The following is a 27,555-nucleotide window of genomic DNA, read 5'->3' as shown; positions in this document are numbered from 1 at the left end:
TTCAAAGAAAGCGCATTAGAATTTATTAAAATTCTATTGGCTAAATCAAAGAAGGCAAATTACAGAAATATTTACAAGTCCTTGTTTTCTATTATTTTTCCTTTTTTAAAACTATCCAACAAGGTTCCATGTGCATCCTACATCTGCCAGGTGAACAGAGCTTAGAAGTCCAGTCAGCACCGAGCCCTTACACATGCCGGACGTTTCACATTTTCACTGGGTGTGAGTATGTGTCATGGTAAGCTGTGGGTCATGTTCTGAGCTACAGAAGTGGATAAGGGACTGGAAGGCTTGAGAGGGGAGGGGAAAAAAAAAAAAAAAACCAACACACAACAACAACAACAAATAACACACATCACCCCCTAGTGGAAAGGATGATTAGCATTTCCAGTTAAATTATTTATCTTCTGTCTAAATGCCGACAGTGTCCCCTGGTGTTCTTGATGCAAGGCCTCAGAAGCCTTTTTTTTGGTTAAGATGGCTGTCCAGTCTACAAAAATAAACGATATATACAAAATTCTCTCTTTTGTATATGGGCTTATAGGCCTATTAAGATCAAATACTGATAGGTGATCAGAGTTTGAGGTAAGCTTTAAGACTGAAAGTGCAGGAGGACTAGTTGGTGATGCTGTTTATGATCAACAATGCAAAGAAAAGTCCCACAGCATGTATGAGAATAAAATCAGTAAACCAAGTCTGGGGGAAGGAGTGAATCCCAGTGCGTTCCTCCTCAGCTTGGCAGGGTGGGGTAGGACAGTGGATGTGTGTGGAGTGCGAGAGTACTTTAACAGTAAAATAAAGTCCAGGCTGACTTGATTAACCAAATATTATGTATGGAACTGTGGCCAAAATGTTTGCTCTTGTGAGGTTCACTGTTTTCGGGGTCAAGATGACCCAACATTGTGGTCTGCAACAAATAAAAAGTGGTTGTTCATAAGAGGGAGTTCGGAGGAGGCTGCATGAGGGCGGTGCGTCGGGTTAACGCAGCGAGAGCATGAAGTGATCCAAATTGTACTCTGCTTCGTACTGCTGCTGGTCCCACAACTCCCCCAGGCCGTCTAGTACAGACTTCATATTGGTCTTTCCTGAGGAGGAGGACGCCCCTTCATACTTCTCGAGTTTTTCCGCCTAGAAAAATTAAGTTATACAGAAGAAGAAAAAAAAACAATGAATGAAACGCTCTAATTGGCAAACAGCTTTGCTTTTTACATATTGTGAACACACAATAAGCTTGTCTGTGACTGCATGCGTGTGGGTCGGGATGTAGGAATGCATGGCATGTGCATGTTTCAGTTAAAGGCCTCCAAACTCCTGTTGATTTTATTATTGCAAAATTGGGCTATTTTAGTGGCCTTTAAAGTTTAATACTTGGTGGACATTAGCAGAAAAACCATAAGGCGAAATCAATTTTACTAACACTTAAAAACTAACCAAATGTGCATTTTACAGTTCAAATATGTAGATACACATAATCAAAGCCTTACTATGTGCACACACACACCCAGAATGCACTGTCTTGTCCCAGGGGTTCTTGGCCTTGTGTGAGCTTATTTATCCACATGTACATATGGAAGGCGTATAAACTTTGCACTATTGTGTATGGACACAAGCACCAGTGTTAACTGCTCCCTCCCTCTCTCAGAGTAGCAACCCTTTACAAAGTCCTACTGTATGGCACATGAGAGCGCTTGTATGTACCCACACTGACATGAGTAGGACTGCTATGACATGATGTGCACTCACCTTGTCCAGGGTAAAAAGGTTCAACAGCTGATCTGTGCCCATGCTCTGGAGGCTGGCATTCTCCTGGCTGATCACCGTGTTAGCTATGCTCATCTTAAATTTCTGCAGACCCATGATCTTCTCCTCCAAAGTGCCACGTGTGATCAGACGATACACGTTCACCACACGTTTCTGAAAGTCAGACACAATACTTTTTCTACCCAAAAGCAAAGCCAGGCATGTGTAAAAAATAACTGTGGGACAAACAATACCTGTCCTATTCGATGAGCACGGTCCATAGCCTGTAGGTCTCTCATTGGGTTCCAGTCATGTTCCACAAACACCACAGTATCAGCACCTGTGAGGTTCAAGCCCAGACCACCTACATGTGTCGTCAGGAGCAACACATCTATAGATGGATCGTTGTTGAACCTGCAGGACACAAAAAAAAAACGTCAAGGCAAAATGTGAGGTGGAGACTGACTCAACCAGTGTTGAATATCGCCACCCTGTATATAGTGGTTAGAATTGTCATTCAGCCTTTTTTAAAATAGATAAATGTTCATACACAGCCTTAAATTATAACCTTCCTTCACCACACATTTAATACCATATGATACCAAAAATAACTACTGTAATTTCCGGACTATAAAGCGCCCCCATATATAAGCCGCACCCACTGAATTTTTAAAATATGTTTATTTTTAACATAAATAAGCCGCACCTGTCTATAAGCCTTTCTACACTAATGAACTTTACACAGGCTTTAACGAAAGACACGTTACACACGGTGTAACGGGTGAAATATGTTGCGCTTCCTTTAGGAGCATAGCAGTATTTTGGGAATAGCATGCCACTGCTTTCCCCGGTATTACTGTAAGACCGAGGATTATGTCCTTATTATTTTCTGATGCTCATTTCTAAGTTTCTTTGACTAACCCTTAACGCTGTTACCAAGAAAAATAAAAAAGCACGAGTTTTGGAAACCTTTCTGTGCTTATATAATTTCTGTTGCAACTGGAGTTAGCGAGCTCTCCCTTCACCCAGACTCAACGCGCTACAACAGCTTGTATTTAAACAGTAGCCTACCAAGAAAGTCATTGTTCACTGTCTTCCTCCTTCTTTTCACAACTATTTCTCTCGGGAGTTTATCTTTTGGCATCGTCGTGCGTAAAAAATTAAAATAAACGTTTTTTCTCCTGATGCCGTGCAGCTCAGAACACAGGGGAGGTTTTCGTTTCCGTTCGGAGATTTAATTGGTCTAATGTTATGGGGTTCAGTTTTTGGCTTGAAGTTTGTGAAACCGGGAAAAACCCAGGAAAAATTTATAAATAAGCCGCTTCGCTGTTTAAGCCGCAGGGTTCAAAACGTGGGAACAAAGTAGCGGCTTATAGTATACGGTCAAAATTTAACTGTTAGAAATTAAATAAATAAATCCTGAATAAAGAACTGAACATTGTGAAATTAATAGTTTATGACTAAGTGTAACTCTCAAAAGATAAATTCTCCTAGAATAGGAAGACGCATTGTATGTGCATATGTATGAGCTTTTATTTATGGTGATTTATCTGATATTTTACCTGGAGACAATTGAATGGCGCAGGCCTGCGGGCACACTTCCGTCCAGACGTAGGTAGGTGACTGTTGGCAGCTGAGGCTTTAATAGGTCATGCTCCACCATGTCCAACATGCTCTTCAGCTGGCAGAAGATAAGCACACGGTGCTGAGCCACCACAGCCTCTGTACTGACATCTGAAGAGCTAGATGAGCCCAGACCACAGTCCAACAGCAACTAAACAATGAGATGGTTTAGTTAGACATCTTAATCAATACAAGTGCTGCATTTCTGACATCAGTGATGAGTGAAAAATAAATTAAATATTTTTTCCCCCACAAATAATGAAATGACTAACTCCAGACATCCCATGACTAATAATTTGTATGAGGAATCTACATATGTCCTAGATTCCAACTTTACGACTAAGCGGTTACATTCTGACATGGTACAAATAAGTACAAAAATATCTCCAGCAGAATGCCTGCTTTTCCAAAATATCTGACATTATTTCACTGCTCTCAGAAACCATTATATAAAAATTAGGGTATCTACCTGTTTAAGTGCAGAGAGTTTTGGTGCATGCTGGATGTCACGGAGGCTAGAATTCTGGGAGGCAAGCTGCTCGCTAATGCGCTTGTGCTCAGGATGCTGAGGTGTCAGGACCAGCGCTGGGTGGTTACACAGCTTCCTCAGGTACTGCAGTGCCTACAGAAGATAGAGAGTTCAAACTAAAACCAAGTGCATATTTCAATTATGTTCAATTACAATTTAGGTCAAATTAAAAGTCTATTGAAATGCAGGGAGGAGGGCGCCATAAAATTTAAAATGTAATCCTTATTTATGCCATCATGATTGTTTCACATAGCTGACAAGTCAATGGAAGCCAGATCAGAATACATTTTCTTTAACAGGTTTGATCGATGCCATGATACGCGTTATACGTTTAGACTGAATGTTTTATACATTGCAAGCGGTCTTGGAGCGGAAGTCCTAAGGTGACCGCTCACCTGGAACACGTGTCCAGTAGCCTTAAGTTTAGGCTTATCCTCTTCCTCTTGAGTTGCAGTGGAGAGGACATCGTCCACATTGACCTTCGCCCGAGACTTGGCAAAGTCCTCATACAACTGAACCTGTGTATAGAGAACGAGAAAGATAGTAAGTTTAAAAAAAAAAAAAAAAACGTGTTTACAATGATTTCTTTAAATTAATCAGTAAATGGTCATAAATTGTAATGTGTTCAAATGTAAAATTTATCAGTTTTACATAAGTCTACATACAAAAATGTACACAAATGCACGTACCTGGAGAGGACTTAGGTTGCAGTAATAGTCTTGTATAATTTTGGGTGGCAGATCTTGTAGGACATCCTCTTTCATCCTCCTCAGGAGAAAGGGTAACACCTGCCGATGCAGAGCCTCCATAGCCAAAACCCCTAAGAGAGACACTCAGTCACAATATGCTTCTACAGAACACTACACACACACACACACACCACACACACACACTACACTACACAGTATCTTTAATCAATGACATGGTTCAAATGAAGCTCTTCAAAATAGAAGTGCTCACATTAAAACAATACTGACTTATTGATACTGACTTACAACAGAGAAACATTCCAATTATCTTCCTTTTTGCAAACAACTGAACACACAATTAAACTGGCCTATCAATCCATGATTTGTCTGCATGAAAAAACATCTGCAGTAATGCTCTCTCAAACAAATCAATCCTAAGTACCAACTCATTCATGTAAAGTGTAAAAACCATGTAAAAAGCCAAACTTTCACACAGTTAAAGACAACCAATATCCAATACACATCCAATGTCTACAGAATATTTATGCTAGCAGAGTGTCTTATCTAAACGAAAATTCACAATACAATGTTGAACAAAAGAGTGAAAAGCCATACCTGCTTCCTGTTCCCGTGACGAGCTTTTGGCATCTCTGCTAGCAAGGATGGGCTTCCCGTAACGAGCAGCAAATTGCCGCTCTGTACCCAAAAAGCCGGGCATGAGGAAGTCAAAGAGAGACCACAGCTCCAGGACATTATTCTATAAGAGAGACAGGAAAAGTGGAATTTAACAGAAAATTAATTTTGTCCACAAAATCTTCCTTAGAAGCAATCAAATTAACAGGTCAATAAAAAAAAAAATCGCAATAGTGTTTTAAGCAACATAATAGTAAACGGCATGAAAATACTCTAATATGGCTAAAATCTTTTTTGTTCTTATGTAACATTACACTAGTACACACTTAATGAATTAAATCAGCAAATGATCAAATCTAAGATAAAGAGTAATCTATGATTTCAGGTAAAAATTAAATAATTTCAAGTAAAAGCACAAAAAAAAAAAAAAAAAAAAAAAAGTTTAGCTCTAGACTTACCTGAATAGGAGTTCCTGAGAGGATAACTCTGTAATTGGCAGACAGTTGCTTGATCGCTTTGGATAGTTTGGTCTTCCCATTTTTAATAACATGACCCTCATCGAGAATACAGTAATTGAATTTTATATTCCTGGGAGTGGAGAAATGTCCAGGGTTAAACAACAAGAAATCGGATTATTTGACGCATACAGAAGGCAGAAATATTACCTAAAAAATTCGATGTCATTCCGGACTACATCGTACGACGCTACCACAAGGTTGTGCTTTTTCACTTGGTGCTGTAATCTGGAACAAAAACAGCGAAATAGCAGAGTCAAGTAAACCCCAGTTTAGCTGGCCTTTGTTGTAAGAATGACTAGTCATGGTCTAAAATAAGTTCTGTTAGAACTGCAGTGGATAGTGAGACATCGTACCGTGCTCTCTCTGTAGGTGGACCTGTATAGTGCAGAGGGTTCAAGTATTCCTTAGCGCAAAACTTGCCAACCTCGTCCACCCAATGGCCTGTCAGAGTAGGGGGGCACACAACTATAGAGGGCAGAGGACAACAGTCTGCAGCTTTGGTCCTAGCGTATTCCTGTGCCCTGCATGTAAACATGCACAGAATTAAACAAGACCGTCTCAAAAGAAACAACTATTTAAAACCTATACAAATAAATTAATAATTTATCTGAAACATTAAAGTCTGGCCGCCTTCTGAACTTCTTTGCTTAGGAACAATTTTTCGACTGTCGTTTAAGCAACACAGCACAATATTTACAAAAGTGTTAAAGTTCAATTAATCAAAAAGAAAAAAAAAAAATTAGGTTGCAATTATTGGTGAAAACATTCATTCACATTTTATTTTATATATATATAAATCTTAGTTCATTAGGCCTTGTATTGATGCAATGTACCTGAGGTAGTGGTCTCCAGCAAGAATGCAGATGGATTGAAGGGTTTTACCCAAACCCATGTCATCACATAGGATTCCATGCAGCTTGTACTTATTTAAGAAGGACAACCAATTCACTCCATCCTAGTGCAGAGAAAATACCACCAGATTTTTTTAATTAAATAACCAAAGAACTTCACAAGCTACAACAAACTACAGTGGGGCAAAAAAGTATTTAGTCAGCCACCAATTGTGCAAGTTCTCCCACTTAAAAAGATGAGAGGCCTGTAATTTATCATAGGTACACTTCAACTATGAGAGACAAAATGAGAAAAAAATAATCCCGAAAATCACACTGATTTTTAAAGAATTTATTTGCAATTTATGGTGGAAAATAAGTATTTGGTCACCTACAAAAAAAGCAAGATTTCTGGCTCTCACAGACCTGTAACAACTTCCTTAAGAGGCTCCTCTGTCCTCCACTTGTTACCTGTATTAATGGCACCTGTTTGAACTCATTATCAGTATAAAAGACACCTGTCCACAACCACAAACAGCCAGACTCCACTATGGCCAAGACCAAAGAGCTGTCAAAGCACACCAGAAAGAAAATTGTAGACCTGCACCAAGCTGAGAAGACTGAATCTGCAATAGGTAAGCAGCTTGGTGTGAAGAAATCAACTGTTAGAAAATGGAAGACATACAAGGCCACTGATAATCTTCCTCAATCTGGGGCTCAATGCAAGATCTCACCCAATGGGGTCAAAATTATCACAAGAACGGTGAGCAAAAATCCCAGAACCACACGGGGGACCTATTGAACGACCTGTAGAGAGCTGGGACCAAAGTAACAAAGGCTACCATCAGTAACGCACTACGCCGCCATGGACTCAGTGCCAGACGTGTCCCCCTGCTTAAGCCAGTACATGTCTGGGCCCATCTGAAGTTTGCTAGAGAGCATTTGGATGATCCAGAAGATGATTGGAAGAATGTCATATGGTCAGATAAAACCAAAATAGAACTTCTTTGTAAAAACTCAATTGTCGTGTTTGGAGAAGAAAGAATGCCGAGTTGCATCCGAGAACACCATAACTACTGAAGCATGGGGGTGCAAACATCATGCTTTGGGGCTGTTTTTCTGCAAAGGGACCAGGACGCCTGATCCGTGTAAAGGAAAGAATGAATGGGGCCATGTATCATGAGATTTTGAGTGAAAACCTCCTTCCATCAGCAAGGGCATTGAAGATGAAACATGGCTGGGTCTTTCAGCATGACAATGATCCCAAACACACCGCCCGGGCAACGACGGAGTGGCTTCGTAAGAAGCATTTTAAGGTCCTGGAGTGGCCTAGCCAGTCTACAGATCTCTACCCCATAGAAAATCTTTAGAGGGAGTTGAAAATCCGTGTTGCTCAGCGACAGGCCCAAAACATCACTGCTCTAGAGGAGATCTGCATGGAGGAATGGGCCAAACTACCAGCAACAGTGTGTAAAAACCTTGTGGAGTCTTACAGAAAATGTTTGATCTCTGTCATTGCCTACAAAGAGTATATAACAAAGTATTGAGGTGAACTTTTGTTATTGGCCAAATACTTCTTTTACACCATAATTTGCAAACAAATTCTTTAAAAATCAGACAGTGTGATTTTCAGGATTTCTTTCTCTCATTTTGTCACTCATAGTTTTGTATGAGTGACAAAGTGTACCTATGATGAAAATTACAGGCCTCTCTCATCTTTTTAAGTGGGAGAACTTGCACAATTGGTGGCTGACAATACTTTTTGCCCCACTGTAAATTTGTACATGCATTATTACTTAACTCAATTTAAATGTTTAATGCAAAATAAAGAAACAATATAACTACTGCCATGTCATTAACAGACAAAAACTAAAAAAAAAAGAAATTAATAAAAAGGTATATTGTCCAGATGCATGCAGCTGACTTTACAATTAACCCATAGCTGTGCATTTCTGTGTGCAAATAGTTCAGTTTAGCAAGTTGTACAGTTATAGACTGAGCAATATACCCTTCATATACATAATAAAGAATGCTGAAACTGCTAAACTCTGGACAGGTAAACACAGTAGAAGTAATTAATTTATTTGTATATTTTTATTTATTTATATATTTGCATTTGATGCAAAATGGCAATTAAATGCACTAAATAGGTTTAGTTTTCAAATATTTTTGTATGCAATTTCAGCAATAAAATTGTTACTTTATAAAAAGGAAACAAATGACTTGTTCATATTAAGACACAGGTCTTATTTTCACTTGTACTTTTTCTTTATTAAAGAGCAATACTAAATATACTTCTTATCCGATTACTTGATGGAAAAATCGATTACAAAAATTGACAGCTGCAGCCCTACTCACTTTTAAGATACCGTGTTTTTTGTTGTTGGTTTTTTTTTACATGCATGAGATCAGGAAACAAACAAAGTCATTTAAATCTATAGGCATATTTTCCACTTTGGATTTGGAAAGCAAATATGAGAAACAGCTTTATTTCCCAACTGACATAGTTTGAAAAAAATGTAACTTATTAACAACAACAACCCCCCCCCCCCCCCCCCCGGCACGCTTTTAAAGTGAAAAGCCATTTGTAATATCGACAGTGAGGATGGAGAGGGATAAAGTGCTGAGTGGTCACTATAGTTTGACTGAGTGCTACATGAAGTATGGCCTCTGCTCTTTCTGCACTTCAGTTAGAGTGGCATAGCTGGGGAGAGTCACTATGCAAATGCATGCAGCAGACATATCAGGAACTCAACCACACTATTAAGTTACTGTTCATCAGTGTTGAATATTTATAGATTAACAAACCCACATTGAAAAAGTAAAAAGGGCACAAAGTTAAAAACCACCTACTTGCTGATATTTCCTGAGTTCTGCCTTAATAGGGACAGGGATCGTGTAATTCTCCAGCTTTCTGCTATCCAGTAGCTGTTCCAGAAAATGACGCTCTCTGGCCTTCTGACGAATCAGATCATCCGACATAGAGGGTGGGTTGGGGATGCCAGCCTATAAATGACGACATCAATAAAAACATTCAAATATATTCTTGCATAGAAAATGATCTAGAATGAAAAGACTCTTTAGAGCTTGATCCTTTACTTACATTATTTGTATTACCTATTGTTCATTTACACAAGGATCAGTGCTACAAAGAGACATTTCATGCATTTGTGTGGATTTGGATAATAAGGTCATTGATTACTACGCATTTGGCAGAAGTCAATGCCCATATTGTGCATTGAAACAGTAATCTGACTCAACATACACACCCGAGAACAAACAACTTTATGAGAAGTTTAATAGTTTATCACTGGAGCTTTCCAGAAAATCAGAATAAGGATTATGTACCTCCAGAGGCAAAAGGCGTATGAGAGTAGCAAAACACTGAGTGGCCATGAAGCGCACACTGTCACTTGGATCGCTCATGCGGCCCAGCACAGGCACCACCAACAGCACAATGTAGGGTACAATGTCTACATCCAGCTGTTCCATCACACCTGAGAGCTACAGTAAAGGACTAACAACACTTATGTGGAAATAAATCAATCACCATAAATTTTGTCCATAAATGATCTGCATAGTTTATAATCATCTCAAATATTTTAACCATTTGCTATAGGTACACAAATACACCACATAAAGGATACAAGCCATTGCTTCAATAGCTCCCTCCTGTTTGGTGCTGTCATCAATCGCCCCAAACCATGGAAGCACCTTCTCCAGGAAGCAGTTCATGGCTTCCATAGTGGCAATCTTACTAAACACGCCAACACAGCGAGCGGCCATGTGGCGCACAGCTGTGTACGGGTGTCTGAGACATGCACACAGCAGAGCCAGCTGTTCCAAAAGCTTAAAAAAAAATATGAAATTAATGAAAACATTAGTAGATTTTTACATTTTATGATTTTTTTTTTTTTTTTTTTTTTTAAACAAGTGTAAACAGTTTGTTTCTATAAAAATATGTATATATATTTTCCAACCACAGATATGAGCTCCTGGGCCATGGCTCCTGTAGTGACCTCCAGCACCTGCAGAGAGTTGACCAAGTCCTGAGCTACCAAGTCACCCTTCTCCAAGAGCTGCTTGGAATCTAAACACGGTACATCCGAGCAGGTTAGAACAGGTTACTTCAAAGTTTGGTAGGTTAACATTTACACATTTCCGTCCATTACATATGTCGCCTTGAAAAGTGCTTACCATAACCCAGAGTTTCCAGAGCCTTCAGTGGGCCAACCATAGCCTCCCAGAGACACGGCAAAGCCTTGGCGAGATCAGGCCCAAAATGTCTAGCAATAGTCGTTAATGAGAACTCTGCACCTCTCCGCTGGATGAGTATCGGCTTCTTAGACTGAGAAATTAACAAAATTATTAAAGTGCAAACTACAAAAACTCCTGTAATTATTAAAGTACAGAAATAAAAAAATCCCTGACCTCATCAGTTTCTGCAGAGATTGAGCTGCCTGGTGGAAGGTCACTGGGTGATGTTTTTTGCACTTTGGGGGCAGGGCCTCTCTTGCTAGTGATGGCAAAAGCTGCTCTCTGATGTCGGTAAAGAGTGATGATACCTTTTGTTTTATTCACCATGTGGTGCATGCCATCTTTCTCAGACATGTTGGCTACAGGAAAAAGCAATTTAAAAAAAGGAAAGAAAATGAAAAATCACTGCATTTTTACTTAATATATCTGGTCTAATGCTGATATACAAGTGCCTTAAGGCCATGGCTTTTAAAGCTGGCCCTGTGATGAAATTTAAAATAAAATAAAAAAAAATGTAAAATTTGAACACATTATCAAAGTAGTTAGGGTTCTAAACTCTCAGAGCTTGCTTTTGTTGTATTATAGCCTTTTAGTTTTTCCTCCTTATATTTTAAAAATAAAATTTTTGGCAGTGTAAAGACAAAAGTCCTAAAGAAATATGCAAATAAACACGAACATACAATATTTCCAAAAATTATTTGTTCTAACCTTTGCAGCCATCCTGTGTTGGAGGTGTGGGGGGTGGAACGGGGCATTCTGCATTGGGCGTGAGCATGGGGTCCACACATATAGAGCTGCACAAGTTTTTAATGATCTTTGAATTGGGGCAGGGTGTGCGGCCTGTGCAGAGCTGGAGCAGGCGGGCTATGCTGGATGCAGCATATCCCTGAACCAGCGTGTTCTCCTCCTTCTTAACTGCCTCCATAAGCGGACGTACAAGCGGGTTGAGCTTGTCAGGCAGAGCTGCCATGCCTACCACAGCACAGGCCGCAAAAGTATGCACACGTAGATGCATCTGCTGCCATTCGGCACTCGTCTCAGCCACTGTAGAGCACGCTTGTTGCCGCTTACTGTCCAACGACTGCAACGGCCGAGACTTCAGGTTCAAAGATGCTGTGGCCTCAGAGAAGATGCTGGTCACCTAAAAAGAAGAAAAAGGGCGAGGTCACAAATTTGGTGTTAAGTGCATTAAAAAAAACTGATGAGGTTTCTATTTCAGATATGTAAATTTTGATCTCTACACAATTTCTTTATTCCTGGAAAAGAACAAAACACTGTCATCATTCTCTTTAAAAAAAGAATGATGACAGCTTCTAAGTGCAAAGGGCTTGTGTTGCTAGGCAAGCAGTGATGGTTGCTAAGATTTCAGCTAAGGGATCTAGAGCATTGAACAATTCAGGCAACAACTAAAGCATATTAACAAAGCATCAGCAATGGGAAATTTTAATTTAAAGTATAAACAGCAGCCTATTATTTTAACCCATATTTAAATCCACAGTTCAGTAAAACCTAAGAAAGAGAATGCCAAAGCAAAGAGAAAAAGAACAAACGACTGAAATGTAATTATAAATGAAGTAAAAAATATTTAATTGCTTTTCCAATATGTTTAATTACGCTAGATGAATAACACCCCACTGATGAACCACTAAACAAGACAAACATAAAATAATATAAAAGCATAGCATGGTGGACAGTAAAGAAACATTATAAGCAATGATAAGGCATTTGTTCATTACCATAAACAATACACCAAATACTTAGCATATAATGCATTGCTAGTGAATGTACCAATGCCTCAGCATTTCAAATTCCCTAAACACAAAATCTGCATATCAGTAAAGCACCTATTCTCTGTTGCTCATGTAAGCAATTTGATGTTAAAAATTAAAAGCTGGTAAATTGCAAAAGCAATTTGGATTTTTTACAGACGGTACTGTCATTAGCTTTCTTGCACTAACCAGATCATTGGCCTGATCAATTGTGAAGACACTGCAGTTGATTTTCTCCCTCACGTCGATATTAGCATCTGCCAGGAGTGCGATGAGCTGCTTGCATTCATTCTGCATGCGTGTAAAGGGAATAGCAATCTCATCATAATACAAATGCTCAGAGAGGATGGCCAACAGACGAGGCTGGACCACACCGGACACCACCTCGCACTCCTACAGACAAATGGAGAAAAAAAATGCTTCAGACATACATAGTCTTTAAGGCCATCTAGTCAGTTGTGCTGCATAATTTATGATCAAAGTATTTTTTTTTTTTTTTTTTTTTTTTAAAAACAAAACAAATTATCCCCTTCATTAAATTTTCATAACCTGCATATACAAACTATAAAAAAAACAAAATGACTTGGTAATTCATTCATTTTATTTTAGCAAATTACTTTTATGAACTAAATTGATATCTTAAAGCCACTTGAATTAAAAAAAAAAAAACTTCCAACTTTGTACAAGAAGCAATATATTGATACTAGTTGGGGAGAGACTTTTGGTCAGGACCATGTCACATGCTCATGTTTACCTTCTGTAAGCATGCACACTCACACAGCACCATAGATACAGCAATGCGCTGTAGTGCTGACTTCGAGTTGAGGTGGAAGAGAAGAAGCTGCGCTAATGATTCTGCTGGTCGAATCTCTTGAGTCGAGCTGTTTAATCGTGGGTCACAGATACAGCTGCACAGTGCCCCCAGCAGTCTGAAACAAAATATCACTGCGACAATGAGGCAAGAATTGCCTACAGATACTGGTACTAGAGACATACTAAAATCAGGGGGAAAAATAGAACAGTTAAAGCACATACTTGGCAGCCATGAGTCGGGCACGAGTGACTACGTAGTCTCTCGTGGCTGGGTCTTCAATTACAGTGTCTGCTCCCCCGATGTACTCTTGTACAGTCTCCTTCACCTGCTGTCCTCCCTGCCGAAACTTCCCACTCGCCTTCTCCTACATCCACATATTAATACACACAATCATCTCCGCTCACAGACTAGTGATCCTTTGATCAGGCATGAATTTAAAAGCTTGCATTAATGACACTGATTAAAAAAACCCAAGAAGAAATGTGCACTAGCGGTGGCCAATAGTCATTCCCACAAGCATAAAACAAAAATTGTATATTGTGTGCGTATATATATATATATATATATATATATATATATATATATATATATATATATATATATATATATATATATATATATATATATATATATATGCACGCATGCTTTCCTGTTCCGAGTTGTAAAGATTAACCAAGTTACGACCTGTTGCTCACTTGTTTACTGAATTTTGTACCACATTTTGTGAGTGTCAAAATCCCTGGTTAGGTTTAGGTCCCAGATTAGGTGTCACGATGCAATTAAAACAGACTAGCCTTGCACTCACCTTGGATCGAGCCTTGACCTCCAATAGCATGTTGAGGTCAATGGGAATGTGAGGTGCTTGCATCATTAAACAGAGCCAGGCACCCATCCACGGACAGCTGGCTGCTACCACATACTGATGAGGGGCCTGCCGTATCAGTTCGCCCCACACCTTGACAAATAATGCATTTATTTAGCACATATTCAGGCAAAGGACATTACTAAGAACAAGTGTGGGTGAGTCAGCTCCTTTACACACCTTCTGGATAAGATCGAGAATCTCCTGGTTGCTCTCGAGAATGCAAGACTGAAATATATGCCTCAGCATGTCTTGTAGGATTGGGTTCAGCCACATGGCACAGCTCTGGAGGAAGTAACCAAATTGAACATTAAACTACAAATAACTTTTTGTTTGAAAGAGAACTGGAATAACAAGTTGAGTGGATAAGAGAATTTGACATATTTGGTTTGGAATTTTTCACTCAAGGTGGCTAACTACAGATAACTAATAGCCCTGCACAGATTAATACCGCTGGTAAAACCATACACCTTACATGATCAGCCTTGGACAGCAGCGTGAAAAGTGTCTCTAAGGCAGCACGTCGAACAGAAGCGATGGTGTGTCTAAGAAATGGCCACACTCGAGGAACCAAAATGGTCAGTGACTGCTGCATGCTGCAAATAAAATGTAAGTTTGTTAGGCAAAACAGGACAGAGCCATTTACAAATCATATCTGGTTAAAGCCCAACTGAAACACAAGTTTGAGCATAATCACAAACAGGAGAAAAGCACCTTTTGACAGGTGACTTATTAGAGGGTCATGGCATTGGTGGCATTAAAAAAAAAAATCCCTCGTCATCTACCTGTATACAAAAATGTATTGTTCTACTGTACAATATGATTGAGCCTTTGAGCATGACCTTCAGTTATCTCTGCTTCCCTCAGATGTGCAATCGAATATCAATATTCAAAAGCAACAGCTTAGTTCCTTCAAGGTGATTAACAAACTTTAAAGTAAACAAACATCTAAAATTGTAAATTACACAAATATACATTCTGACATTGTATTAGCAAGACTGATTAATGTGCATGATGTTTTTACATTTTTTATACAAATAATTAACTTCTTTCCATACCTGCACTGGAGGACCTGGGGGTAAGTGAGCAAGGATGAAAGTAAAGTCATAATGCTGTTTGTAGACGCTGTGAGGTCATCCAGCTCCAGCAGAGCATCCCAGAGTGTATTTACTATGAAAGGAACCTACAACATTTAAACCACCACCACATCAACATTAAAGTCAGCAACTGAAATTCAAATCTTACAAATATACGGTATTTATCAGAAGAAAAAAAAGATACAAAAATAATAATAATAATAATAATAATACTACAAAGATAGAAAGTACCATAATTTCCCAGTCTGGGCAATACAAATTGTAAAAGTATTTACTCCCTGACCTTAGTAGGCTGTAGCTGCACCAGTCCGTCCACTACAGGGATAAGAGCCGCAGCTGCTACTGCACGCACATCATCATCCAGATCTTGAAGCCCATCAGTAACGGCAGGAAGTACTCGAGGAAGCAGTTGCGAAATAAGATCCTGTATAAGATAATGACCAACATGCATTGAGGTGCTTATATTAAAAAAAGAGTCAATTTTAATACAGATTTATGCCAAAATGTTTGATGAACATAAATGCTCTTTTTACCTGTCTGACAGCTAGAGCATATTTAATGCCCAACAGACCTCCATGCCGAACCTCCCACTGATCCTCAGTAAGCAGCTTCAACAAAACGTCCACAGTCATGTTAACACCACCCTCAGTCATGTGTCTCAAAGCCACACCCAATGTTTGTGCACAAGTCTCTCTGACCGGTGCAACAACCTAAAAGAGCAGTAAAATAATGAACAATAAGAAGAGCCTGCTACAAAAAAAAAAAAAAGTGCAACAGTTGCGTTGGGGATAAAAACTCGGCCAGATGGTCACAGAAATGGTGTCTTACTTCATCAGACACAAAGTCTCCAAAACGGTCCAAAGCAAAGACACACAGAAGCCTGATGACCAAGTCCTCCAACCAGTCTTGATGCTGCTGGGCTAACTAGGAATGCAATCAAACAATCAGGCACAGCAATTAGTGATGCAGTAAAATGTTTTACACCAATAACAGGGACATGCTGCATTGCACCTTTAAAATGTTGAAACTGTTTTACAGTGGGTACGGAAAGTATTCAGACCCCCTTAAATTTTTCACTCTGTTATATTGCAGCCATTTGCTAAAATCATTTAAGTTCATTCTTCTTCCTCATGAATGTACACACAGCTCCCCATATTGACAGAAAAACACAGAATTGTTGACATTGTTGCAGATTTATTATAAAAGAAAAACTGAAATATCACATGGTCCTAAGTATTCAGACCCTTTGCTGTGACACTCATATTTAACTCAGGTGCTTTCCATTTCTTCTGATCATCCTTGAGATGGTTCTACACCTTCATTTGAGTCCAGCTGTGTTTGATTATACTGATTGGACTTGATTAGGAAAGCCACACACCTGTCTATATAAGACCTTCCAGATCACAATGCATGTCAGAGCAAATGAGAATCATGAGGTCAAAGGAACTGCCTGAAGAGCTCAGAGACAGAATTGTGGCAAGGCACAGATATGGCCAAGGTTACAAAAAGATTTCTGCTGCACTTAAGGTTCCTAAGAGCACAGTGGCCTCCATAATCCTCAAATGGAAGACGTTTGGGACGACCAGAACCCTTTCTAGAGCTGGCCGTCCGGCCAAACTGAGCTATCGGGGGAGAAGAGCCTTGGTGAGAGAGGTAAAGAAGAACCCAAAGATCACTGTGGCTGAGCTCCAGAGATGCAGTCAGGAGATGGGAGAAAGTTATAGAAAGTCAACCATCACTGCAGCCCTTCACCAGTCGGGGCTTTATAACTGAGTGGCCCGACGGAAGCCTCTCCTCAGTGTAAGACACATGAAAGCCCGCATGGAGTTTGCTAAAAAACACCTGAAGGACTCCAAGATGGTGAGAAATAAGATTCTCTGGTCTGATGAGACCAAAATAGAACTTTTTGGCCTTAATTCTAAGCGGTATGTGTGGAGAAAACCAGGCACTGCTCATCACCTGTCCAATACAGTCCCAACAGTGAAGCATGGTGGTGGCAGCATCATGCTGTGGGGGTGTTTTTCAGCTGCAGGGACAGGACGACTGGTTGCAATTGAGGGAAAGATGAATGCGGCCAAGTACAGGGATATCCTGGACAAAAACCTTCTCCAGAGTGCTCTGGACCTCAGACTGGGCCGAAGGTTTACCTTCCAACAAGACAATGACCCTAAGCACACAGCTAAAATAACGAAGGAGTGGCTTCACAACAACTCCGTGACTGTTCTTGAATGGCCCAGCCAGAGCCCTGACTTAAACCCAATTGAGCATCTCTGGAGAGACCTAAAAATGGCTGTCCACCAACGTTTACCATCCAACCTGACAGAACTGGAGAGGACCTGCAAGGAGGAATGGCAGAGGATCCCCAAATCCAGGTGTGAAAGACTTGTTGCATCTTTCCCAAAAAGACTCCTGGCTGTATTAGATCAAAAGGGGGCTTCTACTAAATACTGAGCAAAGGGTCTGAATACTTCTTTTTTAATAAATCTGCCACAATGTCAACAATTCTGTGTTTTTCTGTCAGTATGGGGTGCTATGTGTACATTCATGAGGAAGAAGAATGAACCTAAATGATTTTTGCAAATGGCTGCAATATAACAAAAAGTTAAAAATTTAAGGGGGTCTGAATACTTTCCATACCCACTGTATGCTTTCAATATAATGAGTGACATGAACATTTTCATGCACTAGACATGTTGCCATGGTGCCCAGCCACAACTTTCACCATGCCATTTTTAAGGCACGTTAAACTAAAATTAGTTAAAAGTGCAGTTTTTTCAAATCCACAAAAGCAAACAAATTAGAAGGAGCACCGACTAGCAAAATGGTTTTATCAATGCAAACTATTTATTGGAAACAACAAGCAGTCAGAGTTCTTTATATTTACCTGTTCTGAAGTGCTGCCGACCAGCTTTCCTCCTCCCGCACCATGACACTTCAGGACCTCCCTCAGGCCTGTGCCTGCCCCGTGCCGCACCTGTAGTCCAACATTTTAAATAGCTTCGTTTCAGGTCATCCGATAAGGAAAATAATAAATGCATTAATAACTAATTAGAAACAATAAAACACAGACATACACACACCTAAGCAACTACTTTAATATTAAAAGTCAATAAACGTTGTGAGGGATTAAAATAATTACAGTACCTCCCAGGATGGATTAAACAGGTCATTGCAAAGCTCTTCACAGAAACTCTCCAAAGGCCACTCTTGAGTCTTAAAGGGGGAAGAAAAAAAAAAGCAGAACTTTAATTTTTCCTACTGTCAAACCAAATATTGCTATTTAATCAGTTTCTAAATCAGGGGTGTTGTGAGAACAAAAACCTTTTTTTTAGTAGTCGCACATTCAAAGACATTTTACAGGCAACCATAATACTGTAACAGCATACAGGTGAGATCCCTACACATGCAAGTATCATATACCACTTATAAGAGAAACGCTTGAAAGTTTGCAAACGCTTGAGATTTTTCTATAGTATATGATCCAAAAGATCAGATTTTTACACAAGTTCTAATAGTAGACAAAAAGAACCCAAACAAACAAATGAGAACATTATACTTGGTTACTTATCGTTTTGAAATATTTTCTAAAAACATTATATCAGTGAGTGGCAATAATATCAACTCTTTGCTTGGCAAACCTGGGTTTCATCACCTGCACTGCTTGTTTCAGGTCCTTACACAACATTTCTATTAGATTCAGGTAAAGACTTTAACTTGGACATTCCAAAGCATGAACTTTGTTTCTCTTTAACCATTCTTCATTAGAACAACTTGTGTGCTTGCATGACCAGTTTTCTCTTGGTATAGGGTTCAGACAAATGTCCTGACAGTTTTCTTCAGAATTGGTTGGTATTAATTCAGAATTTACCTTTCCATCAATAATGGAAAGCTGTCCTGGCCCAGACACATAAAAATAGGCCCAAATTCATGATACCGCCACCATAGAGTTTTTATAAATGAGACATGGTTTTGCTTTCTCCAAACATAATGCTTCACATTTAAAACCAAAAGTCTGTTTTAGTCTCATCCAGCCACAAAACATTTTTTCAGTAGTCCTCTGGCTTGTCCACATAATCATTAGCAAACTTCAGATGGGCAGCCATGTTCTTTTTGCCGAGTAGAGAGTGGTGACTTTCTCCTTGCAACTTTACCATGAACACCAAAGCTGTTCAGTGGTACACTCAAGAACATTAACTAATGTAAGAAAGGCTGTTAGTTGCTTAGAAGTTACCCTGTATTCCTTTGTGACCTTGTGGACTAACACACGTCTTGCCTTTGAAGTTTTTGTTGTTGTTCCTCCTGGGGAGGAACTAACATTTTCTCCAAATCTGTCGGTTTGTAAATTTGTTCAAAACTTTTTATAGATGGTTTTGAAACCTTTCCCAGCTTGATGAGCAATTACAACTCTTTCTGAGGTCCTCAGAAAACTACTGTTCATACGATGATACACTTCCACAAACAAGTGATGTTGGATCTTTAAAGAAAACAGGGCACTCACTGCCACCTGATTATCATCCAACTGACTAAAAACAGATTTTTGACTTTTAAACTAACTACAATTCTTACATATAGAATACAATAGTTCCACTAAACAGGTATCAATATAAAATGTAATAAAAGCAATATTGGATCACACACACACACACACACACACACACACACACACACACACACACACACACACACACACACACACACACACACACACACACACACACACACACACACACACACACACACACACACACACACACACAAAATGCTTCAGTTGTTTGATAGGGTTCACTGTCCAATTTTTTTTTTAGATTCCTGCCTAAATATGATAAAAAAAAAAACTTTTAAGCACCACTGTGCGCTTGTGTGTATAACTGAAACATGCACGTGCAACAAGTGTCATACTGAAATGTGTATTTTTGGTTACACACCTCATCAAATAAACTTGAGTTGTCAGGAATGTTATCAATTAAGACTTTATTCTCAGCAGCCGGCTGCTCGATGACTACGTTTGTGGTTTTTCGCCGTTTCTCTTCAGGCTCTCCTTCGAAGCTGTCATTGCTGAGAATGAACACACAGTAAACCATGGCTGCTTGATCAATACTTCAAAATGTGAAGTCAAATACAAAATGTAAGAGCAAATGTTTCAGCGTACCTTTTTTCATTGGGGTCCAAATCTCTAGACCTCTGCTTTGCCACCAGCTTGGCCATCCTTTTAGCCTTGTTCTTCTGACGATTGCTCATGCCTGGCCGAAATTCAGAGTCTATAAACTCTGCTGCCTGCATGGGCTGTGGAAGGGACACATGCATTTTATTACCCAATAGTGAAAAACAATGCAACAATCTACAATATAAAATAGAAGTGGACAACATGACTGTTGATCTGCTATACTGATAAGATATGGGTTGAAAAGAAATATTTACCTGGAAAAAAAATTAAAAATCCAGTTCAAACAAATGAAAAAAATAAAGAGCACAAAGATATTAAGAACAAATTTTTTTTATGGTGGCATCCATGCTGGTTGTGTGACTGACCTTGAAATAAATTAGTGATCATTTAGTGATCAAAACTCAACAATATTAGTTTAAACATTTATTTTGGGAAATTATTTTGGTTTAAAAAAAATGAATACAGGACAATTTATAATTATCCTGACATACATTTTTGCTCACAATACCACCTACTATTAAAGAAAAAAGAAAAAAAAAAAAGGAAAAGATTTCCAAGATACTGATAATGTAAATTAAAAGGCAACATTTGTGACCATTATAGATTAGACTATGGCTCGTGCAGATTTACTGTAAATGTACAGTCACTGTAAATAAGCAAATGATGCAATATTTTTGTCCAAGTACACCATGATATTTTACTATATACAAAAACGATGGCCAATCATCATATTATAAATTATATAATAATCTGAAGGTCACTGATCTCAGCCAAGTGGAGGGGAGCACAATAAAAAAAAAAAAAAAAAACACAGCCAAAGTACTTCTACAAGTTATTTTAAATTCGTGTACATTTTGATTTCAATTTGCGGTTGGGTATTTTTCAAAGGATTTTGAATATTTTTGTTAAAAAGGTTGTCCAGGTTATCCCCCCCCCCCCCTCTAAATAACTGCAGAACTGATCTACGAATGGCCTCAGTTCAGCGACTAAAACGCTCACCTCCTCTGTCGCAGATACTCTGCTGCGGCTGGACAGGGAAAACAGAATGATTAAAAACAACTGGACAGAATCGTTTGTTTATCCTCAAACTTAAACAAGGTGTCCCATCTGCACAAAGGCTGTGCCGATTAGTGGTGAGGTAAAGTCCAATTGAGAGAAAAAAAAAATGCTTTCAAACTATGGGGCTTTTTTTTTTATAGCCAAACTAAAAGGTTAAATTTTAAAGGTTTACTGTTGTCAGTCATTCATTACATTAGTCACAATTTTTAGTTGAACACCCCTGCATTAGAGGATATTTTAAAAGGAACTCTAAAGCCTAGAATAACTTTAACTGTAAAGGGTAATTAAAGAACTAAATCCATTTGTTTGTCTATTCAATTCTAAAAAGAAGCAATTCAGTCTTACTGCATGGCTGCGGAAACTCTGGAACACGACCCCCTTGGCAGTCTGCGACCTATTTACATTGGAAGTACAGGTGTAGTCCAAGTCTTCGTCATTAAACAGCTCCTCTGTATCCATGCCTATAGCAGCACCCATATCTAGACCAAGCTTCTTCTGCAGAAGCTTCCTCTGTCGAGCCAAACGTTCCTTAGGATCCACCTCAGCTGATTAGCAGATGGGGGGGAAAAAATTAGCAAAAAAAAAAAAATCAAATAATAATAAATTGCTGTGGTAACAATTTTGTGCTTCTTCAGTCTACGCAATAGAAGACGCGTTTAAAAACAAGTAGAAGATGAATAAAACCAGTGAACGCTAAACGAAAATCTACGGCATTAAATTGGTAGCAACCAAAAAGAAAACAATTGTTGATATACAGCATTTGCATTACAAAACACCACAGAAGTTGAGGACATGTCAGTCAAATGGTATACAAATTGCTGGCATTGTTGACGTCACATACAAAAACTTGTTTACTTTATGTTCGAGTCAAATGCAACAGTACACAAAGGAAGCCAGCTGGTTTGCAAAGCATTACTGGGGGATGTTATTAGTCACACGGGAGAGAGGAAGAAGAGAAAAACACTAACTTGAATAATTTTACGCATTCATGCAACTTTCAGCAAAATACGGATAAACCTTAAAATTTTAAATATAAACAACTTCAGCATATTGGCCACGTTTATTGGTTTACCCAATGCAAAACAAAAAATTGTATGTTTACCAGTTTATGATGCATACTTATTCACAACCTACCTGACTTGTCATCCTGTACTTCAAACTCTGCACCAGCAGAACCAAGCAGCGACGCGCCATGTCTGAGCAAACGGGAAATGTCAAACCTATAGAAACTGAGTCTATCTGAAGAGTTGTCCTCAGGAGACATGTCTTCTGCACAGGACTCTAAGCAGGACAAATTACACTTTTTAGATTAGGGGCAATAAGGAAATGTATCCTTATATTGCATGTGAATAAAATGTAGTCTGTGCCGTTCCTAAATGTCATCGTTGATGTATACAGCAACAGCTGTACATACAGTTCAGGCTCAGTGATCTCACTTCACTTTCATTGTTTCAATAGAGTTTCACTCTCTGTGAAAGATTTTTCCCTTAAACCCTTCAGCTGATTTTGTGCCCTTTAAAAAGAATTATGCAATTTGTGAAGATTTGCCAAAAAAAGGGGCACCCCATCTAGTTTTGATTTTGTTATTACACAGGTTCCTATAATATTTTTCTTAAATGTGGACAAACCTTTCCTAAATGTCACCAGATGTTTTAACCTCCATCTTTCACTTACATATATTTCCAAAGAGCTTTCTGCTGAGCAAAAAAAAATCTTGTTAACTAGTTATAAATACTGATTGTAGTGCTGCAACTATTTACACAAGGTCAGTTATCTGTGATTAAACATAACTATGAAGCTCTGGATTATACAGTACATTTTGCTGACTCTTTGAAGTCGCTAGTCTATAGAGAAATACAGGAGACTAGGCTTACCTTCTTTTGGCTTGGGAGCTGGGTTCCATTCGGGAATATTTTTCACTATGGCCTCTACTGCCTGACCGGCTGCAATTCGCGTGTCCCAGTTGGGACTCCTCAAATATGTTAAAACCTTTCAAAGACGACAAAAAATTATATTATATAAATAGGCGTTTCACTCAGGCCTTGTACCTAGATATATAAAAAACACCAGTCCTGTTCGGTGCATTTCATACACACAAACTGCCCTATGTAACAATAGCCAATCCAAACACTAATGTAACCTTTAGATTAGTGATAAGCTTTTTTGAGTTTCTCTTCCACATTTAGTAAAGAATATTTTAGTATTGCATGACCTTAATATAGAAACTGAGTTTGCATTTGAAACATTGCTTAAAAAAAATAAAAAGCCCTTAATAGCTGCTTTAGGAAATATGTATAATGCAGTATATTAAAAGGGAGGTAAAAGAATACCTTTGATATTAGATTATTCAGCTCATGTGGATGGAGCTTGACTACGTCTCCCAGCTGTTGTGCAGCAGCTTTCCTCGTCACGGGAGTTGTGCCAGTGTCCAACAGGATGAATAGACGCTCAAGCCTGAAAAGCATAAAAAAAATAATTTAAAAAATGTATATTATAAGCTAATTATCTATAATTATTATATCTATCTATCTATCTATCTAGCCACACATATACATATACATACACACACACACACACACACACACAGTTAGAGATCACTGAAATATAGCATGTGAAAGTTTAAATAATAAACAGAGCAGTATTGGGACATTTAATATGGAGCAGACATTACTCCTATTTCAGGCTAGGCAACCAAACAAGCTTCCAGGATCAACAGGTTAACATTAATTCTTTTTCAGGTGCTAATTAGTTTACTTGCCAGCAGTAACCCAACCAAAGCAAACACCTGCCCAAATACCCAACTTTTCTGACCAGGGTCAGAACATGGCTGCAAGCATTTAATAACAAACCCTGAACAATTACAGCTGATAGTTGCAGTGTGTGAAAACTGGGTTGCTATGACCACATCACTTTCACTGCTTCAGTGCACCTGCATTCAAAGAAAAATCGCTCTCTTTCTGAACAACTCTGCCTATTGAAAAACAAACATGTACGTTTACATACGTTATACGTTTGTTAAGCACATCATGTCAAAAGTAGAACATGACCTGATCAACTCCAGAAACAACCCTGGAAATGTTTTTACACTAGAACATCACATCCTTCCGAGTGAAACTGCAGTTTTAAAAAATTTTTTTTATAAAAACGCAGTTTTTGGGTTGGGTGGGAATAAGCACATTTCAGGACACACTAATCTGCAGCTCAAGCCACTGTTTATACATACAGGACAGATAAACAGTGACAGATGCAATAGTTGTAGACATCTGAGGGGTGAAAATGTTTGCCTGGAAGAACATCTAAACTAGTGTCAATTCAGTCACCACAGAGGAGGTTACTAAAATAACAAAATCAACCAAAAACGTGGAAAGAAAGGGAAAAATAGGGTTTACACTGTTAATGTCCTTTTGCCATTTAATGTTTTCTTCGAGACTTTGAGACTGGAGACTTTCTTGCGCCAACACAGGGAGTAAAAGCAAACCTAATGACAAAAGAATCCTTGACGGGAAAAATCCAAAGCCATCATATTTTCACTACTTCCATGATTCCCTGCGGATTGCTATATATTTACAATAATGGAAACAAATGGCTGTTACTTTATAAAGTTCTCCCCCAAACCATGCTGAAAACACAAATCGATACTGGCAAACAATCCGCAACGTGGACCACTGCAAGACCAGAAACACAAGACGCTTGTGCAACAAAACACTGGCACAGTTTGCAAAAATAATAAAAATCTGGGAGTGGAAGATGAAGGGGGAGATATAGGGAAAAAAAAGACCACAACACACCACCTTCCAATTGAAACCTACCCATTTCCTAGTTAGACTGGCATTTCCATCCAGTCAACGACAGCAAAACGTGTTCTCAGCATCTCTCACTGATTCGCTCAACACTTTCCACACACACTTAAGGGCCATTTGTGTCACGTTAGTGTTGAGATACATTTAAAAAAGTGTCGGGTTGAAGCGACACCGTGCTCTCATTGTGTTTAAAAATAGACGAGATGATGCAGCTTCCCTGCCTACACTTAGCAAAGATCTAGCCAAATAATTGGACACGCAGGAGAGATGCAGGCACCAAAAATACAGTTCCTGAACTCATGCAGACGAATTTCCGCTGCAGTGAAACACCTATTCCTGATCACAAGTCGGCCTTTAGGTGTAGTCGCCTCATCACCTGCAGCTAATCTTCCCATCACCAGTCACACACACACAGATTACCTACGAGGGCAACTTCTACAGCTTTCCTCTGCATCTTCAAAAGTATCATCTAACTTATTCATGCCAACATAAGATGTCTAAACGCGCCGCGCATAAGGTCATCACTAGCATCATATTCCAGCACAACGCTGAAGGCCTCTGTGAACTTTCACAGCACTAAAGATCGACGGCGACATTTTTCTTTTTAGTCACTTTATTTTACCACGAGGCTTAAGTACAGGCTTTTCGCGATCTCCTTTCAGCTTGAAAAAAACAACAACATTCAACTGTGGCCTTGTGTCAGAGTCCCAAAAAGCCTAGCTGCTGTACTGTGGCTCATGGTGGCTAGCAAAGGAACGAAAGCTAGGATGCTAGCTAGCTAGCTAAGAGTTATCCTGGCTACCTCTCGTTCAAAATATTTTTTTTAATAATATTTGGGGGGAATAACCAAACAAAAAACAACTCACCTCGAGACAGCCATGGTGAAAAATTAAAGCGTATTCAATCCTTAGGTAATAATGGTCCGTTGGAGGTGTGCTGGATAGCGGAGTCACCATTAATTTGCTCAGGGGCGGATTAGCTAATCAAGCCACACTAACTGACCAGCGGAGCGCTAGCTAGGTAGCCAACGCGTGCTATATTGAGAGAGGCCCGATATCATCGCACACCATCCGACCAGCAGGAGCGTCGGCGCTGGAGCCGAGGTTTCACGCTAGCCTAAAGAGACGCCAAGGTTTTTGTCCTCTATCTCCCCCACACAAGAGAACAACGAGTCACAATTCACCACCACGGACCTCAATTTAACCCTCTGCACTTCTCCCGAAAAGGTATTTCACTCGAATAAGTAAAGAAAAGTAATTTTGTTCGTCACAAAAGAGAAGCCGGGAGGCTGATTTTATATGAGGAGCCATCTTGTATTTATTCCTTCCTCCGCAGTAGCTGCGAGCTGATTGGTTACATGGCTTTCGGCTGACCAATCAGAGCGCAGGTGTCAAGAGGAAGCACGCTGCTTGACGTAAAAAAAAAAAAAGAACAGCTCCTTGACAGGATATGGGATTCTTTCCCTCAATGGTCTCATGAAATTATTAGACTCATTGTGATGTACAGTTCGTATTGCTGTTAAGAATAAATTCGTTCCAAACAAGAGACAAATATGAACTCCATTCAGAGTCTGCAAACACTTTCCTGAAATAGGAAGCTGAAGAGCTTCAAGCTGACAGAACACAGGCCAAGCTGACCAAAATATTCACCCAAAAACGTTTGAAATGCTGCTACATCATAGATGAGTTTTAATTATTTAAGAGTAAGTAACTCTCAGTAAGGAGAGAAGAAAATACTGAACATTTATCGATCAATTTTTTCAAGTTTTGGAAAGTGATTTATCAGCATTTACATTCATGGCATGTGTCAGATGCCCTCATCCAGAGCAACTTTCAATTATCTGATGAAAGCTTGGTGTGGCTTGGATTTGAACTCATGACCTTCCGATAAGTATAACAACAAAGCTCCCACCTCCCTGCAACGTGTTTTGGCAGCTGGTAGCTGATCAGGCAACGGTTTTTTTGTTGTTGTTTTTTTTAGCAAGGCAATGATTACGCTTTTCCAAATGTAGACAATTTGGTATCATCATGCTTTTTCGTGTCACTTTTATTTTCATATAATATAAGAATATACAGCTTTAGTTATTTATTCACTATTCAAATTGTCACCATGTCTCACACCCAATTTTCCTTGGATAGGTTTCACTGCATCCCTGTCGAGATTTGAAACGT

General features: G+C 39.1%; 1 protein-coding gene across 2 annotated transcripts; it reads right to left on the bottom strand.

Moving 5' to 3' along the window:
• btaf1 (BTAF1 RNA polymerase II, B-TFIID transcription factor-associated) lies at window positions 1-26,727 on the bottom strand. Of its 2 annotated transcripts, none has more exons than XM_083538279.1 (38): window positions 26,251-26,727; window positions 23,915-24,038; window positions 23,459-23,573; window positions 22,719-22,865; window positions 21,930-22,129; window positions 20,511-20,644; window positions 20,287-20,416; window positions 18,506-18,574; window positions 18,246-18,335; window positions 16,190-16,285; window positions 15,895-16,071; window positions 15,645-15,785; window positions 15,323-15,447; window positions 14,740-14,860; window positions 14,445-14,549; window positions 14,208-14,357; window positions 13,624-13,766; window positions 13,343-13,517; window positions 12,778-12,981; window positions 11,528-11,960; window positions 10,994-11,178; window positions 10,760-10,910; window positions 10,543-10,652; window positions 10,210-10,411; window positions 9,911-10,059; window positions 9,416-9,568; window positions 6,566-6,687; window positions 6,086-6,253; window positions 5,880-5,957; window positions 5,673-5,802; window positions 5,197-5,338; window positions 4,582-4,712; window positions 4,288-4,410; window positions 3,833-3,985; window positions 3,303-3,514; window positions 1,995-2,154; window positions 1,744-1,914; window positions 1-1,128 (listed from the first exon to the last, which is right to left on the bottom strand). In XM_083538279.1, the coding sequence occupies exons 1-38, from the start codon at window positions 26,262-26,264 to the stop codon at window positions 979-981; spliced, it is 5,583 nt and encodes a 1,860-aa protein (XP_083394405.1). In that variant the 5' UTR covers window positions 26,265-26,727; the 3' UTR covers window positions 1-978. The 2 variants fall into 2 exon arrangements, with proteins under 2 accessions (XP_083394405.1, XP_083394406.1); XM_083538280.1 differs by lacking the exon at window positions 26,251-26,727 and adding an exon at window positions 25,394-26,163.
• Between the last annotated feature and the right edge of the window lie 828 nt (window positions 26,728-27,555).

Source organism: Silurus aristotelis, assembly GCF_946808225.1.
Source record: "Silurus aristotelis genome assembly, chromosome: 4".
NCBI classification, from domain to species: Eukaryota; Metazoa; Chordata; class Actinopteri; order Siluriformes; family Siluridae; genus Silurus; species Silurus aristotelis.
The sequence above is the reverse complement of the archived record's forward strand: the minus strand, read 5'-3'. Positions and strand labels throughout refer to the sequence as shown.